At 32.9% G+C, this 15335-nt stretch overlaps 1 protein-coding gene across 8 annotated transcripts in view; it reads left to right on the top strand.

Annotated features, from left to right (window-relative positions):
- The window catches only part of LOC128990037 (protein lap4), a 114872-nt gene that overhangs the window by 75749 nt on the left and 23788 nt on the right, over positions 1-15335 (top strand). For all 8 annotated transcript variants that reach the window (XM_054412256.1, XM_054412257.1, XM_054412259.1 and 5 more), the window contains 4 exons: positions 84-198; positions 719-852; positions 1766-1876; positions 8327-8479. In XM_054412256.1, coding sequence (XP_054268231.1) covers positions 84-198; positions 719-852; positions 1766-1876; positions 8327-8479 — 513 coding nt within the window. The remainder of the gene's footprint in view (positions 1-83; positions 199-718; positions 853-1765; positions 1877-8326; positions 8480-15335) is intronic.

The following is a 15335-nucleotide window of genomic DNA, read 5'->3' as shown; positions in this document are numbered from 1 at the left end:
AGTATTGAAGTTAGAAAATAACACCATGTTTATGAATTTAGATAAATATAGTAATAAATTTACATTTTTAAATTACTTTTTAGGTTGGAATGAGGTTGCTTGAAGTGAATGGAGTCTCTTTGCTTGGTGCTTCTCATCAGGAAGCAGTCAATGCATTAAGAAACTCTGGAAAAGCAATACATCTTGTTGTCTGCAAAGGTAAACCATACTATTTTGCTATTCAGTTGAACAGGGTAAAGAGTTCTTATTCTTTGAAGTAATATTGCTTTAGAAAACTTAGGTTAAAGGTACTTAATAAGTTTAATTTATTTTGAAGATGTTAGGGGGGTAAAATAAAAACCCCACCCCTCCCTCTAAGCAGGCTTGTACATAAAACTGGAAAAAAGTTAGTATAAATAAAGAAAACATGTTTTATGTGATTGTATTGTCTGTCTAGTCCTTTTAAATCTTTCTTAAGTGGATACAGTTGGCAACTCTGAACGTCACTCCAATTAAGTTTAAAACCCCAACTAATTATCAATAAATACTTTACGAAAGTTATCATAATGGAAAACGAAAACATTTTAATGGGTATTAAAGAAAAGCACGTTGACTCAGTGCAAAATCCAAATTGTAGAGGAATGGTTTCACCTTGGAATCTATAAAATTACTTTCAACATAAAATGAGTTTAGATTTTATAAAGCCGCAAAGATTACCGTTTGATTATGTTTGCTTTAGGCTACGACAAAGCTGAAGTGGACAGACTGTTGGCAGAAGGCAAGATATCCAAGGACAAGTCCGAGAGATTATCTCTGTCGCAGAGCGTTTCCAGTTTAGACCGAGATGACGACTCGTCTGACACTTTCAAACAGGTAATTTTATTTTCGATCGTCATACTCGGGAGTCCGGATTGCTTTGAATCGCCAAATTTCTGAACGAGGATGTAAGATAGAAAAGCAGGCTTTTTACCTGTATGGGAAAGGTCCAAACTTGCCCAAGAAATAATAAATTGTACACTATAGCCTACACAAAACATAAGATATTTCACTGTTACTGACAGCATTTTTAATTACGGAAGGTGTTTTTGACATGTTTTAATTTAAAGTGAAATTTTTGTGAAATATTTAAATGATTGAAGTTTAAACTAAAAGTTTACTACACTTGCTTGAAAAAAAAAACAACAACAAAACTAAGCAAGCTTCCTACTCTTATGAATTGAAATAAATTGAACACAATTATTGAATCTTAAATCAATTTCACTTCTTTCTTCTTTTAACTTCCATCCTCAATGTAAAAGTCTGTACATGTGTATTTTAAATATTGTATGTATAAATGTGTATTGGGGTTGGAATATTAGTAATTTAATTCACCATATGTGATATTTTTATTTTGTTTTATAAATTTAAGGGGAATATTTATTGGGCCTTAACGTTAACATAGTGCAGTTGTTAAAAAATCTCAAAGTAGGTCCTTGACGTACCCAACTTTGTTGGTTTTTATAAGTCATAATGTATATCTGCCATTGGTTCTATTATTTTTGATCCTGTGTGTTCAATTTTAGTGAGCTCTGGTTAAAGATCATTTATCCTGAATTAGTATTTTCTATCGTTTCAGTTATTGGAATTTGTTCTGTTATAATTTTACTATGTCTTTTGTCAATAATGTTTTTTTCATAAACAAACTTAGTTCAAAAAATAGATTAAGTGTTAGTAATTCATTAAACAAATCAATGTGTTTAATTTTTTAGTTACTTATTTCTTTTACTAATGATCCTCCATGTTCAAGGAACTGGAAATGAAAAAGGAATTGGTTGAATGGGAAGAGGAAGAAAGAGAGAGAAAAGAAAGCATGGAAATAGCTGAATATAAGGAAAAGGAGAAAACAGCTGGTGATAAGGTAAGTCAATTGGTTATTTCACGTTCAACGAAGCTAGCAGAGGTGGGTTAACAGCCTAACATTGTACAGGTTTTCTAAAATGCTTTAAATTTTTGACCGTCTCGATTATGTTCTATCAAAGAGGGTGTTTAGAATATTCCTGGTGAATGTAAAAACTACTGGATCATCAGGGTTGAAATTTTACTTGAAGGTGGATCATAAAACATACAGGCCTTCATGGCCTTTAAATCCCCATGGACTACAAATTATGTGCGTCGACAGTAGTGATGGTCGAATCCAGAAATTTCGAATCTTGAATCCGAATCCGAATCTTAAAAATCGAATCTCGAATCATTTTGATTTGTTCAAAAATCAAATCTTTTTGTGCGCGATTAAGAAAAATATTACAGTTTAGGCTACGTTCACTCAATGAAATGTCAAGTATACCAATAATACCAATCTTGCCAATTCAAATTATGTAAATAATCAAGGTGTAGAAAATTAAATAATGCCAAAGACATAATATTTAAAAATTGAAATTTAATAGCTGGGTTTACAAGCTGGGGAGACAAATTAAAATTAACAAATGAAAACTTGAACAAAACACAAAATTAACAAATAGCAAGTCCTTAATGAATTCTTTATTTAATTTGTGCAAGGGATAGTTATCTAATTAAGGAAAAATATTTAGAAATTAATAGTCAATAACAACTCAACTAAACAAACAAAAGTAGGAACAATACACAATGAAGGAACTTAAACCGTTCAAAACATCCTCTTTGGTCAAGAGTCTGTAAAAACTGGATTACTCTTCATGGCATTACACTCAAAAGTATTGTAAAGCATTAACAAATTCCTTTTAAAATGGATCAATCAAAACTAAATTAAAGTACCAGAAATATTGATGAATTTTACAATTTGAGAAAATTATCATAATCTGCGGTAATACCAGCGACCAAAGAATATAATAGACTGGCATCGCGTTTAAGTCATCGAAGTAAATAAAAGAGGGTAGTAGGATGTAAACAAACCATAAACCATTGTCTCCACTCCAGCAAGGCTCAGGCATTCTCAAGGTCAAAGACCCTCGACTCACCACCCGTTTTCTATACGATGCTCAAATTGCATACACTCTGTATGATAACGAGACAAGAAAGAAGTAGTAAAAAATTAGGGGTCTGCGTTGCACCGTTAAACGGTACAGTATTTTCCTCAGTACATTTTCGGTTCGGACTATAACAATTAATTACTTTCAATTCTCTGTGTTGGTTAGGAGCACATAAAAATGTTTATCAGATGTTTGTTTAGGATTTTCATAATTTATTACTAGGGTAATGGGCAATGGGGCAATAAAAAACCCATCAGCAGTCCCAAAACCAAAGTCGTTGAGTCAGTAGCTTAGTTCATTAAAGTTTTATCACTTTTATTCCTTTACGACTTCCATGATTTATTTAATTTAATGTTTAAAGAAAAAGTCAGAATAATAATACTGGAAAAGCAAAACAATAGAAGGTGGGAGGGGTTGGACAATGACCTCAAAACGAGCGACCACAGTGAATTGTGATGGCGGGGGGAGGGGGAGGGGAGGGTGCAACCTTGAAGCTATATTTAGACTAGAGGGCTGGCTTGGGGGGGATTCTAATTAGCAGGACAATGATATGATAACAGTTGTATTTTCGGGCGGTTTAACTTTAGATTCTCTTTTATCATGTAGAAACTTTGAATCATCAAACATATAATTTGAATTAACTACAAATATATTCAAATTAATGCCATGATTTGCATTTATAACATCACAATACAACATTGCACAATCATGATATTTAGGTCAATGGCCTAAATTTAAATTGGAATTATATTAATTCCAATTTATATTAAAGCCAATTATATTAATTCTTCTGTATGATTTTTTATTATGATTGTTTTTATTTAGGTAATTATAATGTTGTTAACAGGTGTAATATATTCAATTGTGTTTTTATTAATATTACAAGACAAAATCTGAGACTTAAATGCAATTATAAGATCTTATCTTGAGTTTTAACATTGAAAGTAGAGGTGTGCGGATATCCGAAAAATCGGGTCGGATTCGGTTCGGTTCGGATATCCGTATCCGAACCGAGCCCAAATTCGATATCCGACACTATCCGTTATGTATCCGACTTTTTCGGATAGACAATATATTTTGACGTTTTGGACAGAAAACTAAATCTCCATAACCATCATTAGTTTCCCAGGACAAAATTACAGCAATACGTTTCCAACGACCTAACAGCAAACGGCAAAGAAGCCGTATGATGCAATACCGATAACTAGTTTAGTCGTTATCGGCTGTTTTGCTTTACGATTAGATTCATCTGGAACGAACAGACATAAAGCAGAAAAGAACTACCATGGTCAAATGAAAGTCAACTTGTGCTTGTCTCGCTCCTGATACTAGGGGCACTGCGTAGTAGTTTTTTTTACAGTACTGTTTCAAAGTAGAAAAATCTAGAGCCTACTACTGTGATGTTACTTAAACAATAGATTTAATGTTTCCCAAAAAAAAGTCAGAATAGAAACAATAGAAAGGCAACACAATAGAAGGGTGGGAGGGGTTGGGCAATGACCTCGAAAGGAGCGTGGGTAGTGAGTCAAGTAGGACCGGAGGGGGAAGGGGTGGGTAAGACCTTGAAGCTATATAGACTTGCACTACTTCCCTAAACCTAAAGGACTGGCCGGCGAGTGGTATTCCAATCACAGGACAAGATACGTTGTTTTTTGGGTATTCATTGCCCGGTTTGACTTTGGATTGTCTTACTGTGTAGAAACTTTGAATAATAAAAAATAAAGTTAGAACTAACCACAATTATTTAGCATTGATTGTGTACATATTAAATTATTAAACATAGGGACCATGGATATATACAAACTTTTGTCGTGATTTTAATTTCAACATCAAAATACAATATTGCACAATCGTGATATTTTAGGTCATTGACCTTTTTTATGCATCCGGTATTGCTGTTTCAGAAGAGAAGCACGTTGATAAATTATAAATTGATATTCCCATAGTGAAAAAGAATTATTTTATAAACCTATAAAACAAAATCATAAAATCTTACATAAAGATAACAATAACAGAAATTGTAAAAAGGGTATAAAGATAACAACGTCATTATTCTTTCTCTTTGTTCTTCTATTTCTTGGGTTTCCCTTCATCACGCATTCAACAAGTTGCCATAGTTACTAATCACCCTGTCGTTATCAGCTTTTGTGACATAGCGCACAGCAAGGGGTAAAACTTGACGAAAATCGGTAAATTTATAAATATTATTTAATTACCAATGAATGTACTTTATTGGTATTTGGTACTGTATTAATAATCGGTCAAAATGGCCGATTTTTGTCAAATTTCACACCAAATTTATTGAAATTTTAAGGTGAATATTAATAAAACAATTATTACCAAATATTTTTATTCATTTCAAAGATTGATTTGTGGTATTGGGTTCCCCACTGAGTGCAGCCGAGCGGCACTAATGAGGGTCGAACCTTCTTGGGGGTGAACAATAGACGGCTTATCAGACCCGACCCTCCCCAGTGGTCTGGAGAAAGCTTGTAAACAAACTATTGCACAAGCGTGACTTGACATTGGGCTGCTTCAACTATAATTTTGTCAAATGAACTGTGATGTTTCAAAATCAAAAACAATAATTTGGGACCATACTGCTTAACAATAATGGACTGCAATTAATTGTTGAACATACAATCCATTTTTAACAAACTTAGATTATACGATTGAAATACAATTATAAAAATTATCTTGGTATTTTACTTGGGGTAATGAAGTTATGTAGGCTAGTGTAATTCTCGGTTCATCAAGGTTCTACTGAATTATGTTAGGCAGTGAATAAGTGTAGAATGCAATTTATAAATTCAGGGATACACACCTTTTACAGAGTTATAAAGCCTAATTGCCCAACATCAAATCGTCAGCTAGAGCCCAGCTTAGTGCATTAGTGATGTTTTCTAAACTTAGCAAACCCGTAAAATGCCACTTAAGGCCAATAATCCGTTCCAAAAACGTAAGGAAATACAATGTGAAAATAAACTTGAGATCGAACTCCTTGTCTTGTGAGAACCAGGAAACAACATAAAACATAACCTCAAGTAAACAAGCCCAAACGTTTGACATCAGTCCTGCTGAGCTAAGGTGTTGTGTGAAGATTTTGGTTGCTAGTGTACTTAATTCAAGCAACCAACTTTTGAGAATAAATGTTGTGAATTGTGATTTTCAAGAGAGGGAAAACTGTGGACTTGGCTAATTTGAAATTCTATAATTCAAAATCGTCATTTAAGTTTATTTACACAGCTTTACAATGTTTTATAGGTTAAAAATACATATGCAGCTTATTATTAACCGCGCCGAACTATCCGAATCCGAAAATATCCGAATCCGAACCTCCCAATATCCGATCCGAGCCTCAACTATCCGATCCGAAATGAAATTTCACTATCCGCACACCTCTAATTGGAAGGACATATAAAATCTTATATTTAAGTTCACCACAAATAGTTGGCTGTTTCAAAATATTACGCAATTGCACGGGCAGACGACTGTGTCTCGAACTGACCTTGAACAGTCGTGTCGTCGCATCGGCGGGTGTTTTGACTAACGCCGATTCTTATTCGGGTCGAAGTTGGAAGGATTCGAAAGTCGAATCTCGTTGACCGAATCTCGAATCCGAATATTTCCTAAAGATTCGATGGATTCGAGATTCGGATTCGACACATCACTAGTCAACAGTTTTGAGATAGAGCTCTGGGAAGTAAATGTGGGTTTGCAGGTTTGTAGTATTTTTGGGTAGAGTCGGACAAACAGTTGGCCCGAGGGATCGTTTCAGGTTCTCTTCGGGTAAAGACGAGCCAAGATTTCAGTCCTGCAATCTCGGAAAGCGTAAAAGAGGGGCATCGATAATTAAAAATTTTTCTGTGATTGTATGTGATGTTCACAGTTTTGCCTCGTTACTAGAAATGATGATTATGTTTCTGCGACCACGGAAGACGTTTAAGATTTTCCCATTACTACGGAAGATGTTCATGATTCACTGAGATTGCAGAAGATGTTTTAGATTTAACCGTAACCCGTAACTAAAGATGGTCAAATTTTCACGACAATACTATGGAGTTCATGTACACTATATATGTTAAACCGATTGTAAGTGTTCCAAAGCAACCTGATTTTGGTTTGATCAGACCCAACCCGAAGAAAAAACAACAATCAACTAATTAAATTTACATTGCTTAATGCTTACATTTTGTAACTTATACATTTTTTGTTCCAAACAGCTGATTGACTTAAACCTTATTATATAACACTAGGGGGTACAGTTGAGTTTTTTATAGGGATGGTCAAGTCTCGAAATTTCGGGAAATTTTCGGGAAATTTTAAATCTCGTTACACGAGACGAGATTTCTTTTTGGCCGAGATTTTTATCGAGACGAGAATAAAAAAAAAAAATAAAAAACGCCTGCAGAAAGTCAATGCAATGTGTCAAAGTGCTATATATATAATGTGCGGGTGCAATACAGGAGTGTGTTGTAGTTGCGTTTCCTTTGCGAAGGCGTTCTTATTTAATTAATTCTTTAAATGTAAATATTACTTTAATTATTTTAATAATATTACTTTAATTATTTTAATAATATTACTTTAATTATTTTAATAATATTACTTTAATTATTTTAATAATATTACTTTAATTATTTTAATAATATTACTTTAATTATTTTAATAATATTACTTTAATTATTTTAATAATATTACTTTAATTATTTTAATAATATTACTTTAATTATTTTAATAATATTACTTTAATTATTTTAATAATATTACTTTAATTATTTTAATAATATTACTTTAATTATTTTAATAATATTACTTTATGAGAAGTTTTGTTAAGTGTAAGCAGTGTGAGGAATGTTTTATTACTATAAAAAGTCAAAACAAGTAACTATTTTATAAAAATTAATATTGCTTTTATTTTATGATTTATTTTATTTTAGGATAAGTTGAACTCTATCCTAACTGATATCACTATGTTTCCTAATCGTAGGCATTTTTAATAAGTTAGGCGTGATTAATAAAAAAATGTTATGCTGATGTTTTTTAATAAAAGATTGTAAATATTCTTGCCTATTATCATTATTTTTGTATTTAAACAGTCATCTAACAATGTTACAAAATCAGGTAAAAATTTTGAACGTGCATTTCCCGTTGTGTATGAGAAGGGAAATCCCGTCTCGATCTCGTCTCGAAATTTTATGAGAAATAAAAAATCTCGTCTCGTCTCGTCTCGAACTAAAAATCCAATCTCGTCCATCCCTAGTTTTTTAATTTAATAAATTTTCTTTGTGTCACTGTTTTCAGTTGTTTCGATACCTTGATGAATGATTACCATTGTTGAATATATTTTTAATATTCTGTTGCAGGTGATGGACGTAGTCAGGGCCGCGGAGTTGTTGGCCGCTCAAGGACAACCAGAGACTCCAAAGAGTCCTGGCGGTCCGTTGTCTGCTGAAACACTCAAAACTACTACTATTGTCATGAGTGGACACACGCTCGCACCAAACCCTCCACTCTCGGTGAGTCTTTCACTCGTTAAGTTTTCCTGTTGAGACCAACGTTAAGGTTGGTTTTCCTTGCTGCCAAATCCATTTGCTGAGTACGGAGGCATTTTTCGGTACCAATTCAACACAAAGGTTTAATTAAGGGTTTTCTTAGCTGCTGAATTCAACAGGAACTATATCCCACGACAGCCGACTGCTCCAAGAGTAGCTAGTCCCACATCCCAAAGCAACATAAATGTGCTCGACTATAATACAGAAAAATACGAAAAATGCAGTTGCTAGAAAACGTTCACGACCATTTACAATCCCGCAATCGTATTTGGCAGCTAGGATAACACACCCTTACACATTGTACTGCACCTGAGTGATTCAGATGATTGAAGTTTTTTTTTGTTTTTGCTAATTAATACTCTTAAGGTTTATTAAATGCTATGAGATGAAGGAGATTAGTTATCTCCACTCAAATTTAAGTTATCTAAAATATATGGCAAAGATTTTTATCAGTATATACCGGATCAAAAATCCAAGGCAATTTCTTTTACAATGCTGCCTTTTTGTTAGCAAGAGGCTTCCATTTTAACAGAAGCTTGGAAGCTTCTAATTATTTTTTTGCGTTTTATTGTGTCCTAACATATACGAGGTAGAAATTGCTTTTTTACTATTAAATACTATACAATCAAGGGGGGAAAGGTTTGTTAATAAAATTAACTTTGAATCGTAGATCACTAATTTAGTGTCTTACCATTGTAGTGTAGTTGATATCAGACCTTTGAGTTTCTATATTGACTATGGATACTGGAAAACCTATCATGTCTGTTTTTACATGCCTTGAAGTAGAACTGCGTGACAAGTGATGTAAACCCATAACAGTCATTTTATAGCGGTTCCGGGGCTATAACTCTGAATTTTAATAATTTTTTGGATGGCTGAAGCAATATTTAGGGGAGCCAAATTAGTAGACTTTGCCGTGCAAATCAATTTCAATGCCAAACTGTAAAGTAGACTTAATTATTACACAGTAATGGAATTCTTTAATTATTTTTCCTTTTTCTTGAAGTCTGTCGTTTTCATGAAACTGCAGCAAAATAAAGCGTAGTTACTACAAATCTTTTAGTTGCTGGTTGGAATCACAGCTGCCAATTCTCTGCTGAGAAGGTAAAAAAATATAATTGCATCAAAAACAAGGGTAAGAAAATAATTTAGCCCAACATTAAAAATGTGTGTGATCAAATTTGTTTAACTTCCTTGATTTTGAATAACTATTGATTTCTGGACGGTCCTTGTATTATAGAGTATAGACTGCACAAGTACTTCTGTATCCATAGTCAAAACATAAACATTCATTTTCACTTCATAGTTAGAGCACTTTCGTTAATTTTTGAACCCAAGTTAGAATGCTATTGGTTTTCACAGTAAATTGTTTCACCATTAGACTTGATTACTTTTGTTTAAATGTACCCTCCCTTTTTTTTGTTTTTGTTGCAGCTTGTCTAAATGCTTTTTGTTTGTTTTGTTCAATATTAATATCGTTTTGCAAGCTTGTAGCACTATTATACCCCCCCCCCCCTACCAGTGTCAGTTTTGCCGTTCCATTTAACAATATTGTAAGTGTTCAATAAAAACTGTGAATATATTATGTATTTGTATATAAATAAATTTAATGTTTTGTGTTTTGTTAAGTCAGGGTGTCCACATTCTGGAAAGTCAGGGATAGTCATGGAAAGTCATGGAAAAAAATTCTGGTCATTGAAAGTCATGGAAATAGGCAAAAAGTCATGGAAAGTCATGGAAATCACCAATGATGGATGGATTTCAAGGGTCCTTTCAATGATCTAGTTGGCCGTAACCCCGACTATTGTAGCATTTTCCCGAATTTTTCACAAATATACGACAATCCAATTTATACAGTTGTCTTAGTTTATGGGTTTTGAGTTTGTATTTAGTTCATTGTTGTACCTGTTGTACGCCATTGTTATCTGTTAATACGTATTTCAATATTTTCTGTCTAGGCAGTATTATTTGTGTGTTTACGGTATATTATAATTTTCTAGTAAAGTTCGTGAGTCATGGAAATCAATGGTTAATGGTCATGGATAGTCATGGAAAGTCAGGGAAATTAATGACAAAATTTCTGTGGACACCCTGTAAGTTAACAAATAGTTTTCCATAATATTGCACGACTTTTCAGATTATTTACTGAACTACTTATTTTTGTTTATTTTTCAAATTAATTGTTGCTTATTCTTGTTTTGTTATTGAATTAACATTCGTCATTAAACTTAGACTATAAAATATGTAAATATCTGTGTACTGTGTTTATCTTATTACAATTTATTCTATTAGATCAGAAGAAAGAGGTCAGAACAGAACAATTCAAATAACTAGCTTTTCACTTATCAAATTGTGTAAGCTGGTAAAGTTCACATGGAGAAGGCAATACAATTTTAATTTTGTCATGAATACAGTAATGCAAAAATAAACCTCGTGTCATTGTATTAAGAACATTTTCCTAATTATCAATCCAATGAAATTTGTAATTGATTTTGTACTCGATAATTGATGACACTTTTAACCAAACTATTTCAACTTTTAATTGTTTTAAACATTTTTTTTTATAATCAGGATTGTTGTTGAGACAGCAGGCTTATCTGTATAGGAAAGAGTCTAGGTACAAAAAATACACTTTACACCATGCAAAATAATTTTTCCTACAGTTACCTAACAATGTACGTGTTCTCCCGCTGATTTGAGAAAGCAAAGTGGCCAATTCGCTCATCAGTGAGACAATGTTAACATTGTCAGACAAAGTAATTAGAGTGAGACAATGTTAACATTGTCTCACTCTAATTACTTTGTCTGACTCCAGATTTGCAACGTGAAGACACGAAATAGTGAGCGCGTAACATGCAGACAAGGTCGTATGCGCGCGAAATACGTTGGCAGCACTGGCTGTAAATCAGCTGGTCAGCTGTTTTACTGTTGTATCATTAAATGTCAAATTAAAAGTTCACTTCAATGTAAAAATATGTTACGTTTCTTTACCAATTTATTTGTTTTATGGTAACTGTAGGAAAAATATAATGTGCAATTCGAGTGCAAAGTGCAATTGCATCACTCGAGAAACCATTGCTCACTCGCCTACGGCTCGTGAGTAAGTATTTCTCTCGAGTGAGTCAATTGCTCACTTTGCTCACTAGTTGCACAAATAACTATAGTGTATTGTGTCTAAAAAACAAAAATATCTTTTTTTTCATTCGTTAAATATTGCTATTTACTCATCAGTTTTTGAATGCAAGCTCTTGTGTCCTATTTTGAATCATCATTTAAAATAATATTCTAATAGTTCTAATTTTATGCTCATTTCTGAAGAACATTATTGTGAAAGTGATGAAGATTTAGAGACAAATTCCAATCTAAATTACAACTGAATGTAATCTAGCTGTTCAAATAAATTGTTTCACAAAAGTTTTGGTTTCAAGAACACTTGTACATTTATGTTTGTCTTTTCACCTAATATTAGCTGCAGGTATCCCGCAACCCACTGCACTATTTGATGGCATGGATGTCGATGTTTATGATGAAATGGGACCATCGTTGTTGCATCATTTTGCATGATATAAACTGACTGCTTGAATGTATGTTATTGGTTTTCCTTTTGCTGTGTATTTACTCTGTAGTTACAACATGTTTCCCAACTCTAAAAATATTTCTTGTACTTTAATGTCTTAAGAGTTATAGTTTTGAAGTTAAAGATAAGTTTGTAAAGGTAGTTTTTGTTTTATGTTAATTACAAAAGTGGCACGAATTAAGTATTCCACTTAGTTAAGCCTATATTAATATTTAATAATACTCTTACAGTGCCAGAGATTGTGTCACATTATTAAAAATTAATAGGTTGTATTTCTTTGGAATAGTAGTTTTCATCACTAGGAGCGAAAGTGGCTCTTTTTGGTTTAAGCAATTGTGTGCCTCGCTTGGAAATACGATTAAGTACCAAAAAGACACTTTCACTCCGTGTGATAAACAACTATTTTCATCATACGGTGGAAATAACCTTCTAATCGTTACAAAATTAGACCACATAATTTGAGGTTATGCTAACACGTTATCTTCCAAAAAAACGTAACTTTAAATATTGTTATGATCCATTCATCTCTATGGTGAATAGCAGAGTTTAGATAACACACTGATACAATTTTGAGGTTAGTGAACCAAAAAATTTACCATAAGTTTTTTTCTGTTAACCCTATTTGAAGTTATCTAACAACGATAATTTTGCAGACGATTTAGAGAACTAAAAACAGCTGCTTTATGGATAGTATGATGAAAATATAATATATATATATATATCTTCTGTACTTATTAACCTTTTTATCAAGCTTTTGTCACATTTTATCACCTTTGTTGCTAACTCAGTAAGTCTAAAATTTGACTGTCACAATACAATTAAACTGTCTAGTGAAATCATGCTCTTAACTGGGTACTTAAAAGATAGTAAACAACTGGAATTGTGTAATATGGTGTTTAGCCTTAACGTTCATGTAGTTTACCTCTGAGAAAACCAGTTCTCTTAATTTACAGTCACACCTCAAATTTAAAGAGTATTTGTTAAATGAAGTTGTGCTAAAACTTAAAGAAAGAGATTTTCATCTTCATATGCAAAGTATTGCATTTTTTTCAAATAATCAATTGGCACAAGAAATAGTCTGGACTGGGTTGATCTATATGATTGAGAGTCTCCTGCAGCAGGTTACTCGCAGTACAGCAAAGTTTGTTTTCTCTTTACAGAATGACTGTTCGTCCAGGAACCGACTATAACATTGCGCTCAGTTAGCGAAGGCCGACCAATCTACTTTTGTGTGTTTCACATAAATTTCTTCTATACGCTTTATAGATATAACAGGGTTTCGTTCCGACACAATAAGCCTACATTCGATTTGTTAGCAAATTGTAAATCTGTTGTGAATATTTTAATCGTTTTCTGTTGTTAAACGGTTGAATGGTTGTTTAGGTATACATTTTATCAGGTTCAAGCCGTAGTTGTGAGTTGAACACGACGTACGTTCATAGTTTGTAGTGGATACTCTTCAAGCCTTGAGTCGGACCAAGTGTTGTGTTCTTTGCGGGTAAACTTGGTTAAGTTTAGCATTTTGTGAACTTAAGGTCGGTGAATAAGAGGAAAAAACACAAGGTAGCACTTTGATTTTTGTTCAAATTTTTTTATTCGTTAAAAAACTACTGTTTTCTACTAAACGTGTATTTGACTCACTAAAAATGGAATGTACAGTAGAACCTCGATTGTTTGACACTTTGTGGACTAAGGAGGTGTCGAACTATTAAAATGTCAAACTTAGGGAGTATATTGGACATTTAGACAAAGGGAGGATTTAAAACACAAGATAAAGCAAATATAGCATATAGCTTGAGTTGACAATAATTAAAAAACTTATCAACTTACATCTCTTCTGTACATTCTTTGTCTTCTTACTGAATAAAATAATTTGTTATGATCAACTGCTTTTCACTTTCGTTGTTAGAAACAAATTAGTTTTTGCGTGCACTAAAACAATTGAAGGTTCTATTTTTTTACCTTGGCAAATCCGTCATTGGCCGTTGCCAACATGTCATGTCATCATGGTCCGTGTCGAACTATCGAGTGTTGCCAACTATCGAGATTCTACTGTTAACTGGGGACAAAGTAAAGTATGAGAGAAATGTGGAGAAATCACAAAAAAATATGCACCTAGTCAACATTTAAGAAATGGACCAGTGTTTTTGTGTCATCATTAACTTTCGATTCTGTAAGTTGAGTTATCATTGCATAGTAAAATCTTAAGCCCATTTCGGTGTCAGTATGAAGTTCAGTTTTGCTGTGCAGTGCATTGATATCGTGAAAAATGTTCAATTTAGTAGAATAACAAGAAGTAAGTGGTAATTCTCACCAAATGCTCATTCTCATGTAAGTTAACACAGTTTTGAAATACTGTAGGTCAAAGTAATCCAAAAGTTCAATTCTAAGTCTTATTAATAATTAGTGATATTTTAATAAATTGTAATTCCAGCTACAGTATGGTTCAAAAACATTTAATAAACGCTCTTAAAACTAAATTTCAACACAAGTAAAAGTCAAGCGCTGCTTTCCCTGGTGCAAATAAATCTTGTATTGAAATAATTTCATCAATTTGGTTGTTAAATTCTGGTGTTAAAAAGATTTAGACTTTGGGTAATTGTATTAAATTTTAAACTGATGGTCCTTCAACACACAGACATTTTTTTTACAAATATAAATCAGACAATTATACATTGTATTAAAATTTAACTAGTAACTGAATTTTCTGTGCAAATAAATATATTAGGCTAGATGTATTATCCCCACTGTTTAGACATTTTGTTGTTTACTTGTAAGTTTCAGTACCGATTCTAAAATGTACATTTTACTCTGTAGGATTATTTTAAATGTTGTGTGAGTTGTCCTTTCTTTAGGTAAAAGCCTTTACATCATAGTACACAGAAACAGGTACTTTTCAATCCGTATTGATAGGCTAGAAAGTTTTATCGTGCCTAAACACGTAAAAGTAACGTGTATTTTTACCGTGCACTTAGTCAGCTGATGAAATAAACATCTAACTGCAAGGGCCTATTTTATTTTCTGTAATATAAAAATAATATTATAATTCATGTTATGTCCTAAATAAATTGTGTTAGGTGTTTAAACTGAACTAATTATTTTGTGTATTATGATGTAAAGTTTCGTACGTTACTCGCCCGTTAAGCTTTAACGTACTCGCACAAAAATCCCACACTCGGCTACGCCTTGTGCAGGAACTGTCATGCCCGCACGGTAAAACACCACTTACCGGGCTAGTAACAT

Source organism: Macrosteles quadrilineatus, unplaced genomic scaffold (assembly GCF_028750875.1).
Source record: "Macrosteles quadrilineatus isolate MER2022 unplaced genomic scaffold, UCM_ALF_1.0 Scaffold_3__2_contigs__length_128488019, whole genome shotgun sequence".
Lineage (NCBI taxonomy): Eukaryota > Metazoa > Arthropoda > Insecta > Hemiptera > Cicadellidae > Macrosteles > Macrosteles quadrilineatus.
Note: the sequence above shows the minus strand (reverse complement) of the source record. Positions and strands in the feature narration are given on the sequence as shown.